Here is a 25,708-nt window from a genome sequence, read left to right as displayed (position 1 = left end):
CGAATAAAAAATGTACAAATTTATCTAATACTTTTTTATCTTCTACATTATTTTGCATTGCTTATTATTCGTTACATGCTAGATAAGCTTCCTCGGTTTGGTTCATTTTACAGTTGCGCTACACGTTCCAGGTCAGTTTACTCATTCAGAGTGTTAATACAACGTGAAACTAAAATCCTTGCAACGAATCGAGATATCAGTTACAAACGAAATATTCACGTGCTCGGGCACACAAGACACGCCTCAATACTAACCATCGTTTATCGCATGAGAGCTTGTTCGTATCAAGGACGATCTGTCAATTCCCAAAATCCGTAGCCAGTTCGTACGAGAAGTGGTAAGTATGGATATCTGAGAGCTACGATCGCATCTCTGTCTCGCTAAAATACCACCACCACGTGCATATGTTTACGACTGGTATAGGGACTATAAATTGATTCAAAGCGAAAACGATTTTCATAAAAGTGGAAATCGCGGGAGATGAGAAGCGTGGAAGGAACGTCGTTTCTACAACCGGCTCGTTTCTATTCCCTCAATTTCTCTTTAGATCGATTATTATTACGTTCAATTGTTAAAGCGAGGATATCGGCTCTTATACGAGAAGAAGTAAATCCTAAGACGAAAGGGAATTGCTCGAGCGATCGCGTCTTTTTTTCTCAGCATAGTCCACAGGGGAACAATAAGGTGAGTTCATCTTTACCACATATTAAATAACGAACGTATGAATTTTACATCGAGCATACATATACATTGGACATTTTTTAAATTTACGATTCTCTCTGATATATCGTGCCGATCTAACCGCGTAACAAACAACCCCATTATACTTTAATAGAGATTTCCAATACAGTCGACTGGATTTCCACGTTTCGCAATAACAGAAAATTTTATACGATTCTCCGCGGATAAATATGTTTATCGTCTTGTTAAAACGGAATGTTATTATACGACTTCTCCTTCGCACAGTAACCCCGGCGTTTTCTCTGTTATCGTTGCAATCTTCGCTTCGATTATCGTCGTAGAGCATATTTGTCGACAAAAGCGTCATTTTTTTATCCACCTTAAAATCTACCTTTTGATTAATTTATATCCGGCTGAAATTGCCAATTAACATGCTTCTAAGGTGTCTCGTATATCCTTCCATGCACTGCCAGCGCGTCGAGGGCGTACGAAACCTGTAACATTTATGTCAGTTTTCTTTTTACATTTTAGTTACTATTTCCGCTGTTAAATATGAATAATCTTATTTTCAAAATTGTAATCTTTCCAACGATAGTTAGATAAGATTTTTCTCCAAATGTGATCATCGATCGAGCGAACCCTTACGCCGCAGTTAATCGATTGACCCTTTGAAAACGCGAAGCTTGTAAGTTCTTACAGCATTCACTAAAAATTGTAAAACATTTATTGCAAACGGTGACTGAAATTGGCGGGAACATATTACGATCGTACAGCGTACAGCCTACCGGTTTTAAATATCATTGCTTGAATTAACGTCGGCAATTTTTCAGCAGCCTTGGTAGAACCTTTTTTTTTTTTTGCCTAAAAAAGTAACGAACAAAAGAACGTTCAAAGAACAAGCGGTACGAAGGAATTCTTTGGTCCGCGCCTTTATCCTGGCAAAAATCGAGCGATAGCGCGCAGTCGAAAAGTCAATCGTTACATTATTCAGCGTTTTTACAATGCGATCTATTTAAGAAATGATATCACAAGAAACTGTGATCCTTTCTAAACACGAGTATTAATCATTGGACTGGTATACGGTTCGAGCGGTGCTAAAAATCTTTGTAGACCGAGAGCTTTTGACAGCGTGGGGTACCTACCGATCTACGATCGTAACTCCTGCACTTTCTCCCACCATTTATAAAGTTCGGCTCATATCTCGCACTCGTTCAGTCGTCCTGCCAACACGTGTTTGGAATATTGGCCGAGAATTGGCAGAAACCGCGTATGAAGTGAAGTTCCGCTCCAATATTACCGATTTTGTGCGTCTCGAACGAGGTTCCAGCCGGCCTGGAAAGTTCGGTGTTTTCGAGCAGCCAAAAATCTTCTGGTGGGTCTCAAGTTTCATTTTCTGTCAATTACGCGACCGCAGATCCGTACGGATCGACCGATTATTCATTGTACCGGTGTGAATCAACAGTATTTCGACTTTCGATACCGATGCGACCACTTTTCCTTTGCAAATTATCTCGCTCGAGTATTAAAGTTGCTAATACGATGGATAAAATCGATCGTTTAGGTGGATTTTACGCTACTGCTTTTCAAGATCGATTAAATCTCTCGTCTGCGTATCTTTTAGTGGAAGCTTCGATCAGGTGGAATTTACTTGTTTTCGAAATAGGGGGTAGAGCTTTCCTTCGAACGTAATACGCGTCTTTTCATTCAGATTTCTCTCTTATTTTCTAATTTATTATACTTTTAGTAATTTTACTTGCTAACGTATCAAAGATTCGTCGTATAAGTGTTTTTACGTTTGAGCAGAATAATTAAATTGGCGTTGGAAAGAGTTGCTCCGAGTGAATAGGGAAAACCTAAGAACGTCCCAACAATGTCAAGCGACAGGTTTATTTTACATTTACTTTTTTTTTTCCTAGTAAATGATTCCCTCATCCTTACCGTGTTATTGCATCACACGACCTCGTATAATTACAAGAAGCTGACAACCTATTGAAAGGAACACAGAACGACTGGTAAATTTACAGTCATTTACTTTCTAATGTGAAATCAGACGTGTTGAATCAAAGACCTATTTATTTCAAGTAAACAATCACTAGATAAATGAAACCACTTCACAAATGAAATATTTGTTTAGCTTGGAAACTTCGATCTCGCGTAAGTAATACGTCTGTTCAATGAAACGTTACAAACTCTTTCTTTACTTCCAGCATTTCGCGTACTTGAAAAACGTTCCAGACACTCGCCTTTACTTTTATCAGAGTTTAGTAAGCGCGTTTGTTAAGCAAGACCGATGAAACGGCGCAAAAGAACCTTCTCGTTCCGAGTGTATACTTGATACTAGAGAAAACGCCTTGGACTTGCCATTTCGGCAGCTACCGTGCCAAGATTCTAGCAATTAAAGGTTAAACAATGCCGAAGCTGAACTATGAGTGCATTCCACTCGACGCCTTAGTCGTATTTGCTCAAATTATTCTTTGAGCGGGTTATTTCCTATCTTCTCTCTTAAAAGTGAAATACAAGAATAACGATATCCCCAAGAGAATTGGATATTAGAAAAATTGTAAAAGTAAGTCTCATGTTATACCGAGTTGTAATTTCTTTCCTAGCTATTCGAATTTCTTCCGCAATTTATTTATATTCGTGTAACGATCAATTTACAAGACGACTCTAGAAAATGACACCGTAAGAGTCAATTGTGATTCGTATAACTCGTAACATTGTAATAAGGTCTCGGAAAGTTTCAAGCTTCTTGAATCCTAAGCGTGTGTTACCGCTCATAAGATATAACATAATGAGCAACGAGTGTAGAGCAATTTATAATACAATAAACGCGATTGTGCGTACGCAATAATTCTACGTCCCGCCCAATTTTTGTTACCATATAATAGGAAGTTTGTATGACTCGTGTAACATTCGTAATTCGTTTCCTACACTTGTAATTAGCGTCGCGTCGATTCGTTGCATGTCTACTTTTAATGCATCGTTCGGTTTCATGATCGCAATCGTAGAGGAAACGCGCTCAACTACAAACGTATTTCTTACATGGTAATTAAATGTTTCTATCAAAATTTCAAATTTCCATCAAAACATTAGGGTTGGCTGATTTAATTAAACATCTAATTTCTGCGTATATATATATATATATATATATATATATATATATTTGATTTACATAAAATTGCAAAATCAATATTTCAATTGATGGGATATAATCTAACAATGTCAGATGAATAAAGAAGATTACTGGCCATTTAAATAGCCAACATGGCAAAAGTACGTGTACGTAACGTTATCGTGAATTAATTAATTAGTCAAGCAAAGGATTTGTACTCTTCTGAGAATATATATTATTTCAAATGGGCATCCAAAATTGCGTAATAAATTTGTCGTTAAGTAGGAACAAACGTTTACGCCGAAATACGAATACCCGTGAAAATGTAATTCCGTAAAATACTACTTGAAGAATAATATTTCAAACTGTCATACCGAACGTACTTGGAACATTAATTACTTTTCATCGCTTCCCTCTTTTGATATGTATCCACTCCGTTTCATTGGTCTATTATTCATTATAATGTCCATCACGATTGCAATTATACAAATGTATCAACGAACTCTTGCTTATCGTATTTTCATATTTTTCATTTTACCAACAACGCACAAGATTCGCGGAAAAATAAATAATTTCTAATTCCCAATTTGCAATTACCAGTTACGTGCTTAATCTACTAGTCGCTATCTATCCGACTCGGCTTAAATTTACATTTAGCGTTTGAGTTATTTGAAGCAAGTGGAAAGCACTGATTCGTCCAACGGACTTGCACCGCATAAATTAGTTTCCTACGCATCTGTTTGTATAATTATCGTAAAAAAGAACAAAAGGTAAAAAACAGGTGAAATAATTAACCACAGGATTGCACTTCATTTTCTGTGGTCGAAGTTATAGCCAAACATATCTCTACTTTCTCTTCCTATTATACCAGCGAATTAGCATTTCTTTGATCTTCGCAGAGCAGTTGTCATTAAGGAAATTCCACGTTCGCCGTCTGGACACGCGTCTTGCTCGTTCTGCTCGTTGACTGTTGTTCGAACGATATTGTGACGAAATAGGTATAAAGTTATTGTGAAAATATTTACGCAATAGTACGCGTACGTTTTAATCATTTTTCTATTAGTTTCAGTGTCGTAAGCGTAGTTAATAGGATTTGACAGGAGATTAGTCTTTCTATAGAAGAAACTATTGGTTTTCTAGCGACAGTACCTCGCGTTGATTTTAGAATTTTATTCCTAGAGCGGCTTTCAAATTAACATAGAACGTGTTCTTTTCTCCGTACGATACGAAGGTCGAGCCTCCGTGAAAGTTGTTTTTGAAAATGCTTTGATAATTCACGTTAGTTCCAGGATGTTACACGTGAACGACCAATGATATTCGTGCTCTATTATACATATGTCTCGTTTTTCGAAGGTGGTCGATCGAGTGTGAAAGTTGTTAGCCTTTAAACGATGAGACTAAATTATGTACGGCGAATTTCGAGAAGCGATTACGCGAACTTTACATAATTTACATTTTCTGTAATAGCTGTTACGACTATTCCGGAGTTCTAAGAATCAGTTAGCAGACGATCGAAAACAAAATCCAATATTATGAATCGTCAGAGCGCCTCCTTCGAAGGTGAAATTAACCATCGATGATTCATACTAATGCCGAGATTCGATTCGAGTAGAAATTTTGCAAGAATCGAATGAGTAATAGTCGAATATAAAAACGCGACAGCCACATAGCTGCGAGAATTGTGACTTTTGGAAATTACGATGGTATTTCTATTTCAAAAATCCTGACTTTGTTCATGGACGTTTCAACGATCGTTAAATAAATAACGCGTCAGAACTTAGAAAGAACGGTCGGCTATTACGTTCAATTTCAGCTCTCTGTTTCAAAATTATTCGATACTGACGCAAAGACGCAAAGCGACAAACAGCAGGACTGCGGACACCAAGCAATTAAATCGCAACTTACATCCATTTCCAGCTTAAGTAAGAGCTTCGAGCTGAGGACGTGTAACCACCTGAGAAGAACAGGTACGATCGGTGACAACGGTTGCCATCGATAGTTTGTCAACTTGTAATTACATCCTTTCGTAATTAAGTGTCACACGGACGGGAAATCGTGAAATTTCCAGCAGAAAGGAAAAAAAGAACTGGGACACAAATCGCGCCACGTATCGCGTATCAGTGATGGATACCTCGTTTCTCATCGAAGAACCCCATTCTGATTTCCGACCGCAGAAAATTCACCAGGTGGATCCTCGATCTGCCATCAGACATCATTTGCCGTTTATCGCGGTTTTGAAACCAGACTCGTTTATGTTATCGGCAAAACTCGTTCGTAACAATGGAAACTGATCGATACGTAAAAATACGAGCGCTCTTCAATTTTACCGTCGTTGGTTGTTGGTCGTATAGGCGTGGCGCAAATGATATCTGGATTTTCATTTGGTCGCTACCTTCTCGTTGGTCTTCGTTGATGGACATCGCGAGATTAAATCTGAGTGGGAAATGGCCAGCTCCTAGCTTGCTTTTTCTTCTGAATTTTGTAATTAAACGATAAACGAAAACAAGCGTACTTATACCTCGTAATAATCGCGTAGTCGATATGGATCAATTAACAATAAGACGACCTGTAATTAGTCGTTTCATCGTTACACGAGCTGTTGAATGCTTTTATTCGGGCAAACAGGTCGATGTTGCGGTGAGCTGGCTGGTAGGCGAATGTAATTGCTCATAACGACAAGTATATAATTAGTTGCATGGTTTCGGGCAGACAAGCCACGAGATCGGATCTTTTAATTATCTTCTCGATTAAATGGATAACCAGCAGTGAATTGTCCGAAGATTTTTACACCTGCAAGTGTAAAGTTTCGATTCGTCGAACATTTGTTAGAAAGCGTAGGTTGTCGAAGACGAGATTTTGTATTTTGCCCTGTACGAAGAGAATCGGCAACTTTTTGCGATACTTTCAAGCGATTAAAGCTCCGATATATAATAATAATAATAATAATACGAAGCGTTATCATTGAGAGATAAGAAAAGAATTTAGCTTTACTATTGCGTAATCAACTGATAATCGTAAAGTCGCTGGCAGCTAGAAATGATCAAATTGTTAATTCTTTCGCGAGAGTAGTCTCTCTTATCGCAACAGATAGAGAACAGAGACTTTCGTTTGATCGATGAATGCAAAATTAAGGTTATGCAATTAATCTTCATCGCGTAAATTTGCGTGACGCGTTTATCAGAAGCAATAGTTGTAACTCTTGATAATGCAAGAGTTAAGTATAATTGTTGGTGGCAGGAAAATTGCTTGTAAATCTTCGTGGAAAAGAATACTTTTCATTTCACTTAGGAACTCGTACTACTCTATGCGCGTCGAGCGAGTAGTTCGTTCGAGATTACTCTATTATCAGATAAACGTACTATTTTGCAATGCGGAAGAAGCTTCGGAGGAAAAATCGCTCTTACTTTTAATTTACTCCAACTTTTCGTACTTTATCTTTCAAATTGTATTTACCTTCTATCTAATGAAAACGTTTATATTCTTCGTGGAAGAGTTAGATCACGAGTCGAGGACACCGATTCGCGTCCTTCATCCTTAAACAATTTATTATAATTTATTCCAATTATAATAATTACAATAATTTATTTCAATAACAGAGATATTAATATTACAAGGTTGCCAATTCATACAAAGTTTCTAACACACATGGAACTTCTCAATTTTGCAATCCCTTTTAGGTAGACGATTAAGAAACCACATCGCCTCGATGCAAATTTTTAACATCGCAGGCCTATTTCGCGCAACATCCTTTCCAACAAGTCATCGTTTCTGTTTCTACCATCGGAACGTAATATCGTATTTGAAAAGTTCACGCTATCGAAACCATCGACGAATTATTAAATCTTGGAATTTTTAAATGACAGCATTACGTTGCGCACGATACGTTCGCAACGGCTGAAGAATTTGCGTCTCATCGCGATGCTTTGCACAATTTCAAAAGACTCCTTTCAGCTTTTATCCCACTTTTCGTATCAAAGATTCTACGGTATGCCGTCGACTTTCCACAATACGTGTATACCTCGGAAAATGGTTCTCTTGCTTTAACAGTCCACTTCCTTTTGCTTCTGAATAAGTCAAAAGTACTCGAGGATTTCGTGACTTCCTCTGAGGATATCGATAAAGCGATTGCACAATGCCAGTGGACGGAAACAGTGAATCAGCGATCGGCTTTCTTATTCTGCCTTCCTGTTTCGTATCGTTGCGATGTTAATTAATCAGAAAGTTAGAACGATTCGGAAAAATTCACGAAACGTGAAAAATACTACATTTACATGTTCCACGGCCGGACGTTGCCGAATCACGAATACGACATTGATTGAAACACGATGATAATAGGCGTGAAACTCGTAACCTTCACGGCAATGGAAATCGCTTTACGTAATCACGCAATTACGCCGAATGCAACTTCATAACTGTTGAGCTGTTAATTAGCGTGAAAACGCGTGGCAAATTTCCTCGCGGAAAAGCGAGCGAAGAAAGTGGAATTTGCCGGCGCGCGTGGCAGCGTCGTGCTTCTACAGTTAAGTCGAAGATTTATCTTTCGCGACGCTGATTTAAAACGTAACTAATTTACAATATGCTTGATATATTTATGAATTAGCAGAAAATGTTCTTCTTTTTTGCCGTAACTCTGTTAGTCGATGAAACGTACCAAGTATTTGCACACAGGTTGGACATGGTTTGTGCTTATGTCTTAGACGCAGTTGCTGCACAAAGTAACGTACGTTGACTCCGACGAAGTCACGTAATTTATCAACGATCGCGTTACAAAGTTGGAGCGTTGCGCGCAAACATAATTTAACGAGTCAAATTCACGCGATTTATCCGATAATAAATGCAACGAACGATTCATCGTTTTTCCACGTAAGAGCATCGCGTTTCTTTTCTTTGGCAATGCTTCACAATCCTCGGGGACGTTTCACGCTTCGATTTCGTTCCGACTTTTGACTCGGCAAATGTTTTCCTGCATAATTTTCATAATGACGTTACCGCCGTCGTTCGTTTTAGTAGTGCAACTTCGCGGTGCCTTCCGAAGTCTGGGCAAACAAATTGAGGCGGCATTTCTCATCGTAGAAACAGTAAGTCGGATTACGAATCAACTGCAGTAATTTAGCGTGTCCAGTTGCGTGATACAAATTACCTGGTCGCAATTACCTTGTCAGTTCACCTCTGGTTTCATCAATCAGACGGCAAATCGATTAGAAAAAACAATTAGAAAAAAAAAAGAAACCCGTAACGATCGAGTTCCATAAATGGAGAACAGGTTTCGCTTCGGCATATCATTGCCAAAACAGTGAGTCAACAAAAAGAACCAGGGAATTCCTATAGCGGAGATCGCTTCAGTTGTTACCTCTTCCGTCTTTTCTTTTAAATTATACAAATTGTAGAAAATTATAAAGAATCCTTTAAATCCTAATGATTTGTACTCCACTCTGCGATCATTATTGACGTAATACAGCTTCGCATTTCCTGTAAAATGTACAGTAACGCGATCAATTACACATAATCAAATGAAATTTTTCTCCTCATTTGTAGTCGCTCTATGATGACCATCCTCGCTAGTTTCGGTATCCAAATCGATGGGAATGATATTAGATTACAGGCTTTTAAATTTGCAGCTTCAAACCAATCGAATACATTTGTACAATCGAAAGATATACGAACGTTCCGATAGAAATTCACGAAAAAATTGGTGACATGCAACCGGAAGGCGTTCGCGGCACGTTGCGCACAAGTTGCCGAGTTTCTCGTGCACCGTCACTGCAAAATTGGTCAGCTACGCAACTTTGTTTCGATAGAAAAGTGCTCAATATGAAAGCGAGAATAGAGAATCGGTCGGTATTTTCGTCGCGTGCTAAGTATTAGGTTGTCCGAAAAGTTTCTTTCGCTTTATCAGCTGATAATGGATAAACGACAATTTCTGTTTTATATTATTTTATCGAAGTAGGTATGATCCATTTCTTTCTATTTCTATTCTTACGTTCGTGCATAATTCAATAAACTAATATAAAAGAAAAAACATTGTGCGTCTATTATTTCCTTATAAGAGAAAAGAAACTTCTTCGACAACCTAATATAATACACAATAGAGAGAAAAATAGAGAGAGAAAGAGATCTCTTCTTGAATGTAGGAAGCCTAACAGAGAATGATTATACCTAAACGTATATCCGATATATACGATCTTGTTCTTGCTGTTACATCCAGTATCGTAAGCTGTATATCGTTCGTTTTCCAAATACGCGTTATCGTGATTCATTGGTGTGCAATATAATTGATTGTAATAAAACACGTAAATATGCGTGTGATATTTGAGTAGCAAATCGTGTTTGTCCAAACTGTGGCGATTGAGAAAAATTTTCACTCGTCCGTCGAAGGATATCGTTGAAGAAACAAATACGACTTTTCTGCGTTGTAAAGTCACGCGATATTAAGAATGATATTTATAAGAATGTCAATACATAAGAATTAACGAACGAAATATTTTTCAAATTACAAAGGAATTCTAAAATTCTATTCCGTAGATTTGGATGATAAAAGAGCTCTAATTGGATATAGCGATATATTATATCTTTTTCAGAAACGTAAACAATGTAAGCGCGTGTATCCGTAATTAGGATACATATTCAGTTGGTTAGTAGGTTGAAATCTCGTAATTATTTCCGTCACGTAAACTGAGATATATTACAATATTAATGAAACCAGTTTTCCAACCTCATATAGATACGTGACATAAAATACGACTACGTTAAAAATCTCTCAAGTTATTTCGCGTGGTACTTACAGATTGGACGAAAGCTTGGAAGAAAATTTTAATTATTGACAAATTTCACAATTCGTCGTTTATTTTATTTCGCAGCAATTTAAGTCAGTCTTTACGTACATTAACATGCACATTCGGATTATTCTTCCTACGTACTTGAACAGCAATCCTACAACAATCCAGCAGCAATTTCTAAATGTTCGATTTTCAAAAAAAAAAAAAAAAAAAATGGGAAGCTACTACGGTTTCATAGAATGGCAGGAGAATATGCAAGATCATGCAAAGTGTAATTGGCTTGCTTATTTACATGCAAGGGATGGTATCGTGCATGATTTGAACGTACGTCTGGAACGCATATATTCGCGACAAGATGCACCTAAACGCGTCTCAGGCACTACACGCGTTACCTTCGAAAATGTCTTTTTCTTTTTATTAATAAAAGAAGTATGTATAAGACGAGATAAGCGCATTGAAATAGCATGCATTCAGTAGCGAATCGGATCTGAAATAACTGAGAGGAACACGACGTAAACTTTTAAAAACCACATTTTACGAGACAGGTGAAAATAATGTTGAACAAGAGTAACGTCTGTATCTTTTAATATTTATGAAAAGCGTTTACCGTTTTGAATAAAACGATTCAAATGCTATAAATATTCCTTATAGGTCTATTAAATTTTCGTACATTTTAATCGTGTAATATTAATAATTTCTCCATTCAAGAAATTCAACTTTTATATACGTATATATATATATATGATGCATGTCGAAATATCGACGTTGTCATAATTTATTATTCAATTCTTTGAAAAGAGTAGATTTTATTATTCCGTTTCAGTCGTTTCGTTCATGCTGTAGCTGGTAAAACTGGAAAAATATTTGTTAAACAAACGTAGAAAGATAAAGCAAAGAAATACATTTATGTGTATATCTAAGTATACGTATAAGCATCTTGCTATCCTGAAAGTAGAACGTTCCGCTTATATTCAGACAGCGTTTTTCCACCGCAACCGTACCGAATCCTGTTGAAAACTATCAACTAAGCTTGTCTTAAACCAGTTGCCTCGAAAATAACCAAGGTTCGTAGAGGAAATTCGATATCTCGTTTATCGTTTGATCATATCGATGTTCGATAAAAGTTTAGATTACTTAGATATTATTTTATTTACTACATAGTTGAGAATTAAGAGATACTTTGAACGAGTATATTAATTGATGGAAATTTTTCATATTTTTCAGCTTCCAGTTACTTAATTTCTTAATACGATCTCGACCTATATTTCAGAAACATGAAGGGACGAAGAGAATGGCGGACTGTAACAACTTTCCTCGTTCTGTTAGTAACAAAAGAAGCAAGCGTAGTGAATGGCAAGAATATCACGTCCGGAGATGAGAAATTCTCAGAAAATACAGGTAAGGCTCTTCGATACAGTTCTCGCGACATTATCTCAACTATTTAAAATCACCAGCTTGCGATCGTAATAACTCAAACGATAGTCACTTTTTAGACGCACAATGAACGCAATTTAGCATCGTAAACCTATATTTGCGCTGCAATCCTTTCACGAGTTACTACAAATTGACACGACGTTTTATCGACACTTTCAAATATTTAAAAACCACGTGCTATTTATTACAACCAGGTGTTGTACATTAAACGATAGGAATTCTAAACTGACAAAAGAAACTAAACACTTGAGTGCACGTGCTTCACAATGCCAAGCATTTTCTTTTATGCATTAATTTCTTATATTTCCCGGAACAAAGATGGAGAAAGAATTACTAGCAAGTAGCAAATAATCAGGCATTGAGATTAAAAAAAAAAAAAAAAATATAGGAAATCTTGTTAAATCAAATTAACTTGTTTGCAAAAAATTCTTTAAAATAATAATATCAAGCAGAAGCTGAAATATTATCGACAAAGGCAATAAGAGAGTAGAAAATGAAGAAAACATCGAATATATTATATGCTACATAACATTGCAAACATTAATAACGGCATTCGTATGTAGATGCTAATACAAATTCCTGCTGCGTCGAATGGTTATTCGATAACTAATCGATACTTGGTCCGTGATACTTTCGAATAAAATACCGATAATCAAGAGCACGCGTACAGCGCAAAGAAAAAACCTGGATCGATATCGGAATTAACCCAAATTTATCGTAACGTATACTTATACTTAAATTGACCGCAATTCGTAATACGTATATGGTCAGGCAAATTATATGGCATGTCTGCCTAATGAAGCGACATTCTACTTCTTGGAATATTAGATACATGCTAAACATTTATGCGCTTTTCGCAATGCTCAGCGTGTTTTTACGTCTGTACGAGGTTTCAGCTTTTCCTAATAATCAATTAAAGCGACATCGTGAATCGGGCCAAGGGACAGGAACACGGGAAGAAAGAGGAGAAAAACGACACGCTTGTACGCGTTCCTTTAAAACGTTAGGCGTTTTCTTCGTACATTGCGTCTGCTTTCTCGAACGGCAATCAAAGCGTTGATAAATCAAGGCAAAGGATAAGATCATGCAGCGAAAGGAACTAGGGCAACGTGTTCATTGTGCAACAAGTGGAAGTTAAAAACAAGAAATCGCTGGCCGGATAGAAAACGATTGTCTCCTTAAGTATCGTAGTATGCCGGAATATCGGTAATTTTTTTCGAGAAACCTTTTCTGTGGTCACAAGCGAAAGTATCGTTCCTATAATATTTACGTCGCGATATCCTTAACGCGTAACTCGATATTACCAGCGGAGGAGCAGATTCACGCGACCCGCTGCTGACAAATCAAAACGCTACTTACAAAACCGTTGCCGGGACACGGGACAGCGGTGCAGCATCCACAACGGTGTAAATAACAGGGCGCGAGCAATTTGGCCAGCGTCCAAAGCGATACTTGCTGCGCTGATTGAAATTCAAATTCGGCCAAGAGTTTAGCAAGTGCCCTATAGTCAACGTACGCAGTTGACTAGGTTCGTTCATTTGCCGAGTTGGCTGCGCCAGCATCGATAAGATCTGTCTCGTTGGTATAACATTTATCGTTGCGGCTAAAAGCGGTGAAAGGCATCGGGCCGTAGCAACGAGCGTGTTTCACGATCTATTACGTCGACATTGAATCCCTACGATTTTCCATGTAGCGCAAGTTGCCGGCTCGATGTTATGCGCGAGATAAACGCGTAAGAAATCCGTCAGTCGTCGAACAAGTACTTGCATACATCGGCGTAAGTAGAAATAGGTAGAAATAGGTAGAAATCGAACGCTGATCCATGTGTGGCATCTTCATTGTGAGAAAACGGGATTACCTACACCTGATACGTGTGGATATGCGAAGAACACGATAAAGCTGGTATTAATAAATCCCTTTATCCTGATTAGAATGATCACTGTTACGCACTGGTTACCGAGGTTCCGGGTAAACGAGCTGGGAAACAAGTTAGCGGATCGAAAGGCACGATTTAATTACAACACGCTCTCAGATCAACACAGAGATGGCCAATGCACAGGATATTAATTGATCAATAGGGCTATATCAACCAGAGTATTAATTAGGCATTATAGCGTTGAATGGACTAGAAACACTGGCGAATATAGAACGCGCATGATACGTATTGGCTAATGTAAAATTCGTGTTCTCGATCTAGATATGGCTGAAACTGCCAAGTAAAATTATCGCGGAACGATCGTTCGATTCTGTGCGTTTATCTCGATCGTATCGGAAAATATCTTGATTTCTTTATTGAAAATTGTACTTCCGGCAAATGCCGCGGGTCACTGGCAATCGGCAACTCACACGGTACGCGAACGCGGGTGTTTAACGCGTTATAATATTTCCATTTTCTCCTTTCTTATTTTGGACGGAATTCTTGAAGCAAGTGCACGTAACGGCGGTACGCAGATAATTTTCGTGTCTCGCTGTATCGTGTAAAATCAACTAACGCTACAGTCGAGGTTTACGTAACGTACTAATTAATGTTAAATCCAAATGGATCGCGTTAACTAATTTAAAGTAGTCATGAAAAATAAAATCCAGGGATCTACAGAGTCACGTAACCTACGTATTAGCCAATTCAATTTCTAATCGGTATCTCATCTTTCTTTCAGGAAACAAGGAGAAACTGTCGGATTTGGAAGGATCGGAAACAACCTACACCTTTAGTTACACGAACGGTTTTGAAAATGCGTATGATTCATTTCCTTATTCTTCCCATATATATTCCTCTAGTTTCCCACAGAGTAGGTACGTATCAAACAGATCGTTAACGACTATAGTATGCGTATAAATGGAACTAAGTTCGTGTTTTGTTGGCGTAAGAGTAACTTTATCCGTACGATTTAAGCGTATCGTTCGACATTGGGCGAAACACGACGTTTGATATTCATCGAGAGATCAGGTGCGGAGATGCTTTCCCGCGCGTTTGTGAAAAAGCGAGATATCGAACGTACGATGGCTCTTGCAACAATCTAAGGAATCCCACGTGGGGTATGGCAAACACGAGATACGGCCGGCTATTGCCACCAAATTACGGAGATGGTAAGAACGAATGAGATTTAACTCGCAACGATTCCACTTCTTCGTTCCAGCTATTTGTCTTCGTTAAATTCTTCGCGTCGCGATTTCGTGCGCTCTATAAAAACGAAAAAGATATATGACACGTAACATCGGATAAAATCGTTGAACGAGCCGTTAGATTAAATTTAAACGCGCCTTTCGCCCGTTTATATTTATGCGTTATTCAATCGTTTGTATCGCTGTTTCCCTGATTTATAGAGAAAAAAATGTACTTCCGTAATCGATATAAAATTCAGCGAACGTCACTTTCACTGTCTACAGCTCGATTTAATTCGTTCTGACGCACGCCGTCAGTCAACGTTTTACTTAATAACTACGAACAATTATTCGCGACGATCCGCTTATTACGCTACCATAACGAACGCTTTTTCCTCCACTGTTCGTCGATTTCCCCTGTTAAACGTGGTAAGGCGTGTTCCAAATAAAAAGATCCCTGACGACTGTGAGAAGGTTTCGACGAAATTGAAACACCTTCTTCTGTCACATTTTTTAACCAATTACGTTACGTAAGTTGTCTTTTGCTAAATATCTCTTCTCGTACGTTCCTTTCCTTTGTGTTTACGCTTTTAAGATACTTTCTCACGCACACAAAAATATGACAGAATTACGTAAGTATATAGTTGACGAGGTACAAACGAAAATACAATTCGGAGAATCGTACAACTTTCTGATGATTAAATCGTCGAAATATCGTGCTACTTGATTTCCATCGACGTAATGCTTCGCAGAACTTGGGAGTCGAGGCGAATTCTCGGCAATTTTTTTCGAAACTGACGTCGATCGGTACGATTCCTTCCAGCGGTCATGCTTCACTTCGCTTTGTAACGAAACGAGCAAAAGACTCAACGAAATTATTCCACGCCGACGTGGATCGTGATACGAAATCTGCGATTTCCTCGGATCAACGATATCCTTCCGCGAATAGATTTTTATCGCGTATGAAGATAAAAAAAAAAAAAAGGAAATAGGAAATTACGATCCGAATTCCTTCAGCCATTTCTACTTGGTCCGCATAGTCATAGTAATCTTTGATACCAGACACCTACAGAATGTGGAGTAATATCGTTATTTCGATATTAATTTGAATCAATTACGTCAGAATTACCTTCTAGCAAGATTTATGAAGAAACAAACCCGTATTATACTTGGCAACCTCGATTATTTTACAAATAACGCGTTCGGACAGGTAAACAAATTCACTAGCGATTGCTCGGATATGGAAGGTGAGATTTCAGATAAGTGCACCTTTTTATATGTAGAAACGAGCATGACGCAAAAAGTAAAAAGTCCAACTATGTAACGTGCTTATACTGTTTTCTAATATTTTCTTGCAAAATTATAGCATATAGTTCTATGGTATAGCATTGGCATGAATGTAAATAAACCGAGATAAAATCGAAAACAACTTATTTATTATTTAGTTTTTGCTTCGATTTCGAGATTGTTGCACGTTATCGACGGAATTAACAAACTTCTATAATAAATTGGATTATTAGGCGTTGATTATTTTTATCCTTAAAAAAAAAAACCTGACATTGTTTCATGAAAAAAAATGTTGTTATTGCTTCCATTGATCAGGGCAAGTGAAAACAGGCTCTAATTTTGTATAGTTTTTTTTTTTTTTATTTGGATGTATTTCGCAATCAATTCTCATTGAGAATTGTAAACAAATAATTTTGTATAGTGTAATAACAACAACGTTGACACTTTGCTTCTAGTAATTATCTTCATTACAGAATTCAGCTGTAAACCTGTCATTATCGTCGAATACGACGAATTAGTAGCGTGTCGAACATAAACCACGTGATATAGTTTGCTTCTATCAAAAATGGAAATATCGCATTGCATTATGGTATTTCTTTCTTTTTTATACGCATAATTCGGTACATGGGCAATGAAATTTCCTGTTGTTCCTACGGTTGACGTTCAACGACGTCTCCCATGACAAATAGCGACTTTCACACAAGCTTGTTTCGATTTCAACGATATAAACGCAGCAAATGTGATTGGCACGCTTAAGTAGGAACTAGTTCTCCTTCTCGTTTATAAACTTTACAACGTATATCGATACGCACGAACGTATGAAACTTTCATGCACTTTTATCGCTACCCTTTCATTTTCGACAGTCGAATAAATGCTTACTGCCTTATCTATCCGCGCGATGAAATATTTTAACTAAACATCCAAGTGAAATTTATGTAACAGGAAATTAGATTCGTATCGTATCTAATTTATAGCCCTATCACATTTTTGTTACGTGAAAACTACCACGTGCCGCCGACTCTTTCCATCAAAATCAAGTTGTTATTTCCGTTATGGACAGATCGCTAGGATTCGATACTCCTGTATCATAGCAATTCCTCATTCTATCGTAATTATTAATCGTTTAGTAGCCGTTGATCGAAGGAGAGAATTTAACGATCAGCGTGCTATTTCGTAAAATTTAAGCTTCGCAGGGACGACGTTTCTTACACGCTGATCCGATAAAATTGCTTAAGAATATCATATAGGATAACGATATTAACCTTTACGACGACAGTTTTAACATTCTCGGCTGGTAGATGGGGAAATAACTGTACAAGGAAATATCAAATCGTGATGTGGTGGAAATACCAATGCAAGAATGACGAATAGACCGCATCCCGCTTCATTACACAATCGTTGGTGAACACTGTGATTTCGCGACAAACAAGTTTTGCAATTGTTCGACTTTCCAAAACGGAATTAGAATGTGTGCGATCTGTGTTATCCACGCCGAAACGACTAATTAAGTCACAGTGTTTTACGATCGTTCGTGTCTAAATGAAAAAGTATTCGCGACACCTGCTAGTTACGACACGCTCGTAAATACACGTTCGTGAGTCCTTAGGTTTATCTAACTTTATTATAGTTATTAAACTTTTATATTCTTCAAACTTATATTATTATATTATTTGTTATTGTTTAGTCCGTGCCTTTCGGCTTTGGACGAACTTTCGGTTTCACATCTCTTATGCCTATTTCGCTTTTTATACAGGGTGGTTGGTAACTGGTGGTACAAACGGAAAGGGGGTGATTCTACGCGAAAGAAGAAGTCGAAAATATAGAATAAAAAATTTCTTTTTTTTAATTTTTCCATCGAGACAACGATCTACGGTGAGATCCGTTATACGGAAAATTTTTATTCTATATTTTTGACTTCTTTTTTCGCGTAGAATCACCCCCTTTCCGCTTGTACCACCAGTTACCAACCACCCTGTATATCTACCTCTCCTCTTATCCACTCTATTATATTCCACTCCCTGTGCTTCCTTCTCGTCGTTCCTCCCCGTCTTGCGTTGCCCTTCTTTTCTCTATTATTGTTTTTCAAACTTATATTTATTTGTAAGATTACATACGTGGTACGAGGTTTGAAAAACGTTAGTTAAAAGAGGATATCGAGTATCGCGAAAGAAATAACGACTAGAGGCAAGAAAGTCTGTATAGAAATACATTGACAGAAATTGGACGCAAAATATCGAGAATGTTTGTTAATTAAAAATTACGTGAAAGTTAATGCGACGAAGCTTGCGTTCGATTTTGCCAACGATACGAATCGAATGAAATCCCAAAAGCAAGAAATTCGTATTACACGCATACATGTATCACTTTCGTGCGCTTTCTGTTACTATACCATAGTCGCTATTAAACGTTTAATTTATGCAGGAATACGATCGCCCACGAAATCAGTAACTGGAGCAGAATTACCACTTTCTCGATTGGTTAGCTATACGTTATTTCCCAAAGTCGATATCGATGATCACGTATGGACGCTGGTAGCGATGCAATGGGGACAAATTATTACTCACGACATGGCTATGATCGACGGAACTACTCAATCAAGTAAATTTCAACTTTCTATCATCTCTTTTCGTCATAAGTCCACTTTTCATTTCTATGTTTGCTTTTACCTTGCTGAAACTTCAGTCATTGAAATAAAATTCTAGTTAGCGCGCGATTAATCCAGCCCGTGTGATTGAAACGAACATTTAAATGTTAATTATCAAGCAAAGGTATCGATTAATAGGCGATAGATCACGGCTTATTAAATCGTTCTTAAAACTGGTTTCAAGTTAAACGTTACATTTCGATAGAGTGCTTTCCGACATTTAAAAGCGTACGTAGGCGCCTAATCTAAAACATTGCGACTACATTACGTTCTGATATTAACGCACGGTTAAATCGCAAAAAAGAAAAAAGACGGGAATAAGCCGAGAAGTATCGTACAGGAAAAATATTAAAAATTTTTTATCACTACACGTTTTTCATAGTAGCTTTTTTACGTATAGGAAATATTAATAGAATATTTCAAAATTATGTCGACCTTATCGATATCCAATTGGCTTACTTTTAACGAACTTTTATGCAACAGAACCACACACCACGCAATGCTGTACCGAGGATGGCCAATTGGTAGACCCGTTGTTGCTTCACGGTCAATGCTATCCCATAATTATACCTTACGACGATCCCACCTACAGCAAGGCCAATATAAGATGTCTCAACTTCGTTCGTAGTACAACCGACCTTGACCGCAGTTGTGCATCTCGATACAAACCAGCAGAACAGGTTTGCTATTTCTTACACTTGATAGGTCTGGTGGTTCATTGCTTCATTTATTACCTCATCCGCGGAAATCGAGAGTAATCCTCGGGAATACAAAACGACGTGTTCGATTCGTGAAAATATTGAGAAACATAATCAGTTCGCATAAACATAAATACGAAAGCGTTAGTTGTCTACTCGAACGGACGTATCAATCATTCTATCGATTACCGATACACCGTGCCACACTATCATTCACGGTCTACAAATTATTTTGACTCTACTGTCGATGATTCAAGCGTAATACGATATGTATCTGATTAAGGAATCAAGGAATTGAAGAAACGAAAAATGAAAGAAGAGGGAAACTAATTTTTGGATTAAAATCAAGTTTGTCTTAAAAAAAAAAAAAAAAAAATAAATAAATTCCTCTAAACTCGCGAACCTCGAAATTGCAATTTTTTTTAATTTATCCGACCACAGCGGCTGTAACGTTTGGTTAAAGAAACTTTAAACTTTTCTCAGAAAACTCGTTTTAATTCTTTTCTTTAAGCGCGCGTTCTACTCGGTCCCCCGTGGAATTTCAGAATGTCGTAAAATAAATCTTTCAGTTAACCGTCGTAACGCATTTCTTGGACCTCTCTCTGGTTTATGGATCCAGTGATCAGCTGGCGACTAGTCTGCGAGCCGGTGTCGGCGGCCGCATGAACGTCGAGATACGACGCAACAGAGAATGGCCACCTATGGCAACCAACAAGAGCCAGCTTTGTGAAACTACCGATCCTAACGAAATTTGCTATCAGGCTGGTAAGCATTGACGAAATCACGCTGCGGCAATACGATCGCAATGAATATTTGCGATCGAATGTCCATGACTAATAGACAAGAAATCGGTACGCAATCGGTTATCACAAAACGAAGAAATTATTTTCATTAAAAAATCACTGACAGCTTTCGATTAAAACGCTTAATGGTCATATTATACCGATGTCCGTACAACAAATAACAAATGATTATAATAATTATTTTCTCGTAGCGATTAAGACGTAAAATGGTCGATAGCGTTAATTGTGTAATATAAGAATAAAATTCATTAACATTTTGTTATCACGTTCAATGACACGTTGTACTCGGGTAATTTCATATTCAATTTGAACGCTCACGTGTCGCTCGTCTTATCATTTGCTTATGCACTAGAACTGTTAACTACTCGAACAGGTTGTCTCACTGACCATTAAACATAATCTTTAATACGTCAAGTACCGTTAAGCATTGACTAATGGCCAAGTTTTGAGCGACAGCGTTACACGAGGCAACGTTCTGATTAAAAGATACCTTTCGGAGATAAAGAAATTTATAGCCACTAATTATTAAGTGGGCATTGGTTAATGAAAGAAAAAATATTACATACATAGCTCGATGGTAAACTTGTTATCTTGAAAATCTAGTATATCGCATTTAATAATTAAAGTGCAGATGTAATTAATTATCTTGGGATTACCAGCGTTTATGAGTTCATAATTCATAACTATCAATATGATGTTAGTGAAAGTGGTTCTTGTTACTTGAGTAAAATATTTTCCTAGACAGCTGTACGGTGTAATTGGCACCGTTGATTATTTATTACATTCTTTAAATCCATTTTTATTTTTGCAATTAAATATACCCTTTCTTTATCGCGTTAGACATTTTTATTAGACGAACATAAGCATTTATAGTTATTTAAAATTCTTCCTTTAGGTGATAACTGTATTGCACTACATTGACATGCCGTTCTTTCTAAAACAAAGATTTCCTTGTTAAATTGGTTTCATAAGTGGTAACTGCAGTATGTATTTCTTATATAAGTCGTTTTCGAAAATGTTATTGTTTGATATTAACTAAATAACGCTATAATTAGAAGATTTGAAATTTTTATTTATCCTCTTTGCCCTGTTATTGTATTATTTCCTTTGGGTCGTGACTCAACGCGTATTAAAACATTCCGCTTGTAGTTAATAACATGCCAGACGTGTTTCATGTATCTTCGTTATTCGTTATTAACGAACGATTCGATTTTTATTTCAGGAGACACGCGAGTTAATCAGAATCCCCAGCTGACTATTTTGCAAATAATACTGCTTAGGGAGCATAATCGCGTCGCTGATGCTTTAGCTCGTTTAAATCCACATTGGACGGATGAGACGATATTCCAAGAGGCGCGACGTATTGTAATTGCAGAACATCAACACATTTCCTATTACGAATGGTTGCCAATATTTTTAGGTAACGTTACATGTTCGTTACATTAATAAATATCTGTTTATTCGATAATTAATATTACGTAAATATCGCGTATCTAGGCATTCAGGCCACGTATGGTAATAAGATTTTATACAATACCAAGGGCTATGTAAACGACTATGATAAAAATGTAAATCCAAGTGTTCTGAACGAGCATTCGAACGCAGCTTTTAGATATTTCCATTCCCTTATCGCCGGCTACCTCAAGTAAGTTCAGTAGTATTATCACAGTTAGTATAACGATATTCCAATCGGATTGGAACAAAATAAATTCATTGGAAAGCGAACAAGATTAAGAAGAAAATTTTGTTTTACTCGTTTCGCGAATCTCAGCTTGGTGAACGAGCAGCGATTTTCAAACGATGCCTTGAGGCTGAGCGATCACTTCAACAGACCAGGAATTATCGAGGAATGCGACAATATGGACGATTTGACAAGAGGCATGTCTTATCAGCCAGAAAAAGCCAGCGATCAATTCTTTGACGCGGAGGTACATGAAACGTTTAAACGAATCTCGATCAAGATAAGTCAAACCTTTCAACTTCCACATATTTCAGATCACGGAATTCTTATTCAGAAACGACAGACCACTGGGATCTGACCTTCGCGCAACAGATATTCAGAGGGATCGCGATCACGGCCTCGCGTCATACAACAGCTACCGCGAATACTGCGGTCTACCCAGAGCGAAATACTTTACTGACTTCACAGATTATATTTCTCCCTCGGTAGGTACATATTTTCCAAAGAGAAGATCCAAAATTGCCAATAAGTTTGGCTCGAAACTTCCGAAATACGATGAAACGCAAATATTAGATCGAAATGTAGGAAATATTCGTTGTTTGCAGATGAAATAAACGCGTGTTCGCTTCTCATCGGAATAAGTATATTTTAACGAGACTACCGGAATTACGAAACAATCGTGCAACATCATTTGTTCAGTCTTACAGAGAACAGCTATAACTAAAATCAAGATCCAAGATAATTTATTTGTTACACAGTTCATAGTAGGATTTCACGCTATTTTTCTTTGCATTTCTATCGCGTAATAGGGCAAAAGTTCACGATGAATTACACGTATTATATAACGAAGCCGTGATAAATTCTAATAAAGAGTCACGATGATACAATTATCATTGTGAATTGATATTGGAATGATATTATCACGTAACAAATATATACGATAATTTCTCTATTCATAGAACGTGGCAAAATTGTCTGAATTGTATCCCAGTCCTGATGACGTCGAACTGACTGTCGGAGGATCATTGGAAGAACATGTGCCGGGTACACTTTCCGGTCCTACGTTCTTGTGTATCCTTACCAGACAATTCTATAAAACACGAGTGGGTGATCGTTATTGGTACGAAAGAGGTGACCACCAATCAGCGTTCACTATAGGTAAATGTTTCATGTTCTCGTCAACTTCACTATTTCGCAGATAATAGATAAAGATTCTCAATTTTGAGAAAAAGATTTTTCAAAGATTTACAAGTGTGCGACTTGTATGCTTTTGCAGAGCAATTGAACGAGATTCGAAAGGCCAGTATATCAAGATTATTCTGCGATAACGGCGATCACATCACAAGCATGCAACTAAGAGGCTTCCAGCAAGTATCTGCATCGTAAGTTTTCTATTTCTATATCACGACACGCCTCGTAACTGCCCCCATCCAATAAGTCTTTTCATTAATTTCAGTAATCCTATCACGATTTGCGACAACATTCCGTCGGTAGATCTTTCGCTGTGGAAGGATTACGCCCCGGAACTGGCAAATCAAAAATACACCATACCCCCATTTTAAAAAATAGGAATGATTAACAGTTTCCACGGAATAATTTTCGTATTACCAAATATCAATCCGTTGAACACTATTTAAACGATACACATACGCCTGAAGTATTATCGATAGTTAACGTAAATTTGTAAAAGTTTATGTAATCATACAAGTTGTGCCTTACGTCCTATTAATAAAATGCATTACTTTTTTTAATTTAGTTCGAGCTTCGATATTTTCAAAAAATCGGAAAATTAAAGAAATCAACGGTTCATAAGGGAAAAGATATATTTTAAATGTATAGCGTGGAACACGGTGCCTACAATTTTTTATTACGTTATTTAGCGTTGATAATGCGTTTACTCGTAGATACAGAACGTTACTGTCTGCTATACCAAACTGAACACTTACACATTTTTTTAAGTGAAAAAAATTCGTGCTTTCCCTATATGTAACTCTTCAGCTAAATTTAATCCGATATAACAGATGACAAAATTGCAATGGGGGGAAAAATATGCGTGATTTTACGTGTTTGAAATCGCAGGCAGATCGACATTTTCCAATAATGTTTGCAAGTAATGAATTGACATGTCGTGTAATATCGGTGGTTCCCATTCGTAATCGCTGAAACAATTTACGATATGATACAAATATCGGTATCGGCGATAGATAAGAGATTAAACTTAAGATGAAGATAGCTTCCAAAAAAAAAAAACTTGACATGGTTCGTTATTTCAACTATTTTTTCAGTTCAGAAAAAAGGTGCTAATTGTTTGTTGATTCCGTGAAAAATTTGTATACATGAAATTTTGTAACGTATAATGTTACGATTTTCATAATTGTCTTATTATTAGTGTATTTATAATAAAACGAATGTGGAGATAATATGTACATCGTAAATTATGTATATCGAGTAGATTTTTATTATAATGTCATAGACTGTTAGAAAAGAAACAATTTAGAAAATTGAACGATGCTTATATTTGACTCGTAAAGTCATCGTAATGAAAGAAGAGAAACATTTTGTCGTGATTTATTGAAGTTACAATGCTTTAATTTGCCACATGATATTACTGTATGCTTTATCAAGTCACCGTTTATTTGCAATATATTCTGGCGTAAAATGGAATTTACGACTTATCCCAACACGTTCAATAAACTTTCTTATCTTACACATGTTTACGACCGTCTGAGCAGCGTTTCCTATTAAGGAGCGAATATCGAATTAATCTCGAAACGATCGCACTCAAAGGGTTCACAATCAAAAAGTTTTGGAACAAAATTCTTATCGAGATATACGTCATATCGAATGTGCAAGATTTCATGCAAAATTAAATACAGATAGTATTTAAAATCGTCGAAATTCATTAGCAAATTCCTATTATCTTTCTACTTCCTATTATTAATTATTACTAATTACATGCGCATACATATACATTGTTTCGATTATTCATCACATATAATGAGGACGTTAAATATAGATCGGCATCGTCGCTTACAAATTATTTCACAGATAACGAAATTAATTAAAAATTATATCACAAATCGGTAAAATCTTCCGTCATAGAAGAAGCTTCGTGAAATTGAAACTTTAATCAAAATGCGTCGTCTGAAAAATAGAATATTTGATGATATTATTTTTTTCACATATTTAATCATAACATTAATTATATTATGTGATATTATGAAATACGGTGTACCGTAAATCTGTATCAGAAATTTGAGGCGTTTTATGGTTAATATATAATCTTCGAATACTTGTATATGGAATGGACACAGGAACGTCTCATGGATATTTTAATAAATAAATTTTAGAACATTAGTTCCTTCAAATGTAATCATTGGAAAATGTATATAACAAAAGGAACAGAATTGTTTAAGTTCATGATATTCATATATTTAAACGTATCTGATTGAATAAAGATTCAACAAGAAGGGCTAAAAAATGAAGAAA

General features: G+C 36.9%; 1 protein-coding gene across 3 annotated transcripts; it reads left to right on the top strand.

The window, feature by feature from the left end:
* Positions 1 to 155: 155 nt before the first annotated feature.
* Positions 156 to 24,469, top strand: LOC117232816 (peroxidase). Of its 3 annotated transcripts, none has more exons than XM_033492497.1 (14): positions 156 to 337; positions 11,840 to 11,967; positions 14,661 to 14,796; positions 14,897 to 15,090; positions 18,815 to 18,991; positions 19,521 to 19,717; positions 20,305 to 20,500; positions 21,761 to 21,958; positions 22,036 to 22,183; positions 22,310 to 22,466; positions 22,534 to 22,704; positions 23,179 to 23,377; positions 23,496 to 23,601; positions 23,676 to 24,469. In XM_033492497.1, the coding sequence occupies exons 2-14, from the start codon at positions 11,844 to 11,846 to the stop codon at positions 23,779 to 23,781; spliced, it is 2,109 nt and encodes a 702-aa protein (XP_033348388.1). In that variant the 5' UTR covers positions 156 to 337; positions 11,840 to 11,843; the 3' UTR covers positions 23,782 to 24,469. The 3 variants fall into 3 exon arrangements, with proteins under 3 accessions (XP_033348388.1, XP_033348389.1, XP_033348390.1); XM_033492498.1 differs by lacking the exon at positions 156 to 337 and adding an exon at positions 564 to 684; XM_033492499.1 differs by lacking the exon at positions 156 to 337 and adding an exon at positions 1,865 to 2,053.
* The last annotated feature ends 1,239 nt before the right edge of the window (positions 24,470 to 25,708 follow it).

The sequence above is a fragment of the Bombus vosnesenskii genome, unplaced genomic scaffold (genome assembly GCF_011952255.1).
Source record: "Bombus vosnesenskii isolate JDL3184/JDL3185 unplaced genomic scaffold, Bvos_JDL3184-5_v1.1 scf7180000013293, whole genome shotgun sequence".
Lineage (NCBI taxonomy): Eukaryota > Metazoa > Arthropoda > Insecta > Hymenoptera > Apidae > Bombus > Bombus vosnesenskii.
The sequence above is the reverse complement of the archived record's forward strand: the minus strand, read 5'-3'. Positions and strand labels throughout refer to the sequence as shown.

What these genes read in the sequence shown, in the direction of transcription:
- LOC117232816 (XM_033492497.1), top strand. Translation starts at nt 11,844, where the DNA reads ATGAAGGGACGAAGAGAATGGCGGACTGTAACAACTTTCCTCGTTCTG. An exon ending in TCTAGTTTCCCACAGAGTAG is followed by an intron (nt 14,797 to 14,896) that starts GTACGTATCAAA and finishes GTACGATTTAAG; the next exon opens with CGTATCGTTCGACATTGGGC. An exon ending in CTTATCGCCGGCTACCTCAA is followed by an intron (nt 22,184 to 22,309) that starts GTAAGTTCAGTA and finishes CGCGAATCTCAG; the next exon opens with CTTGGTGAACGAGCAGCGAT.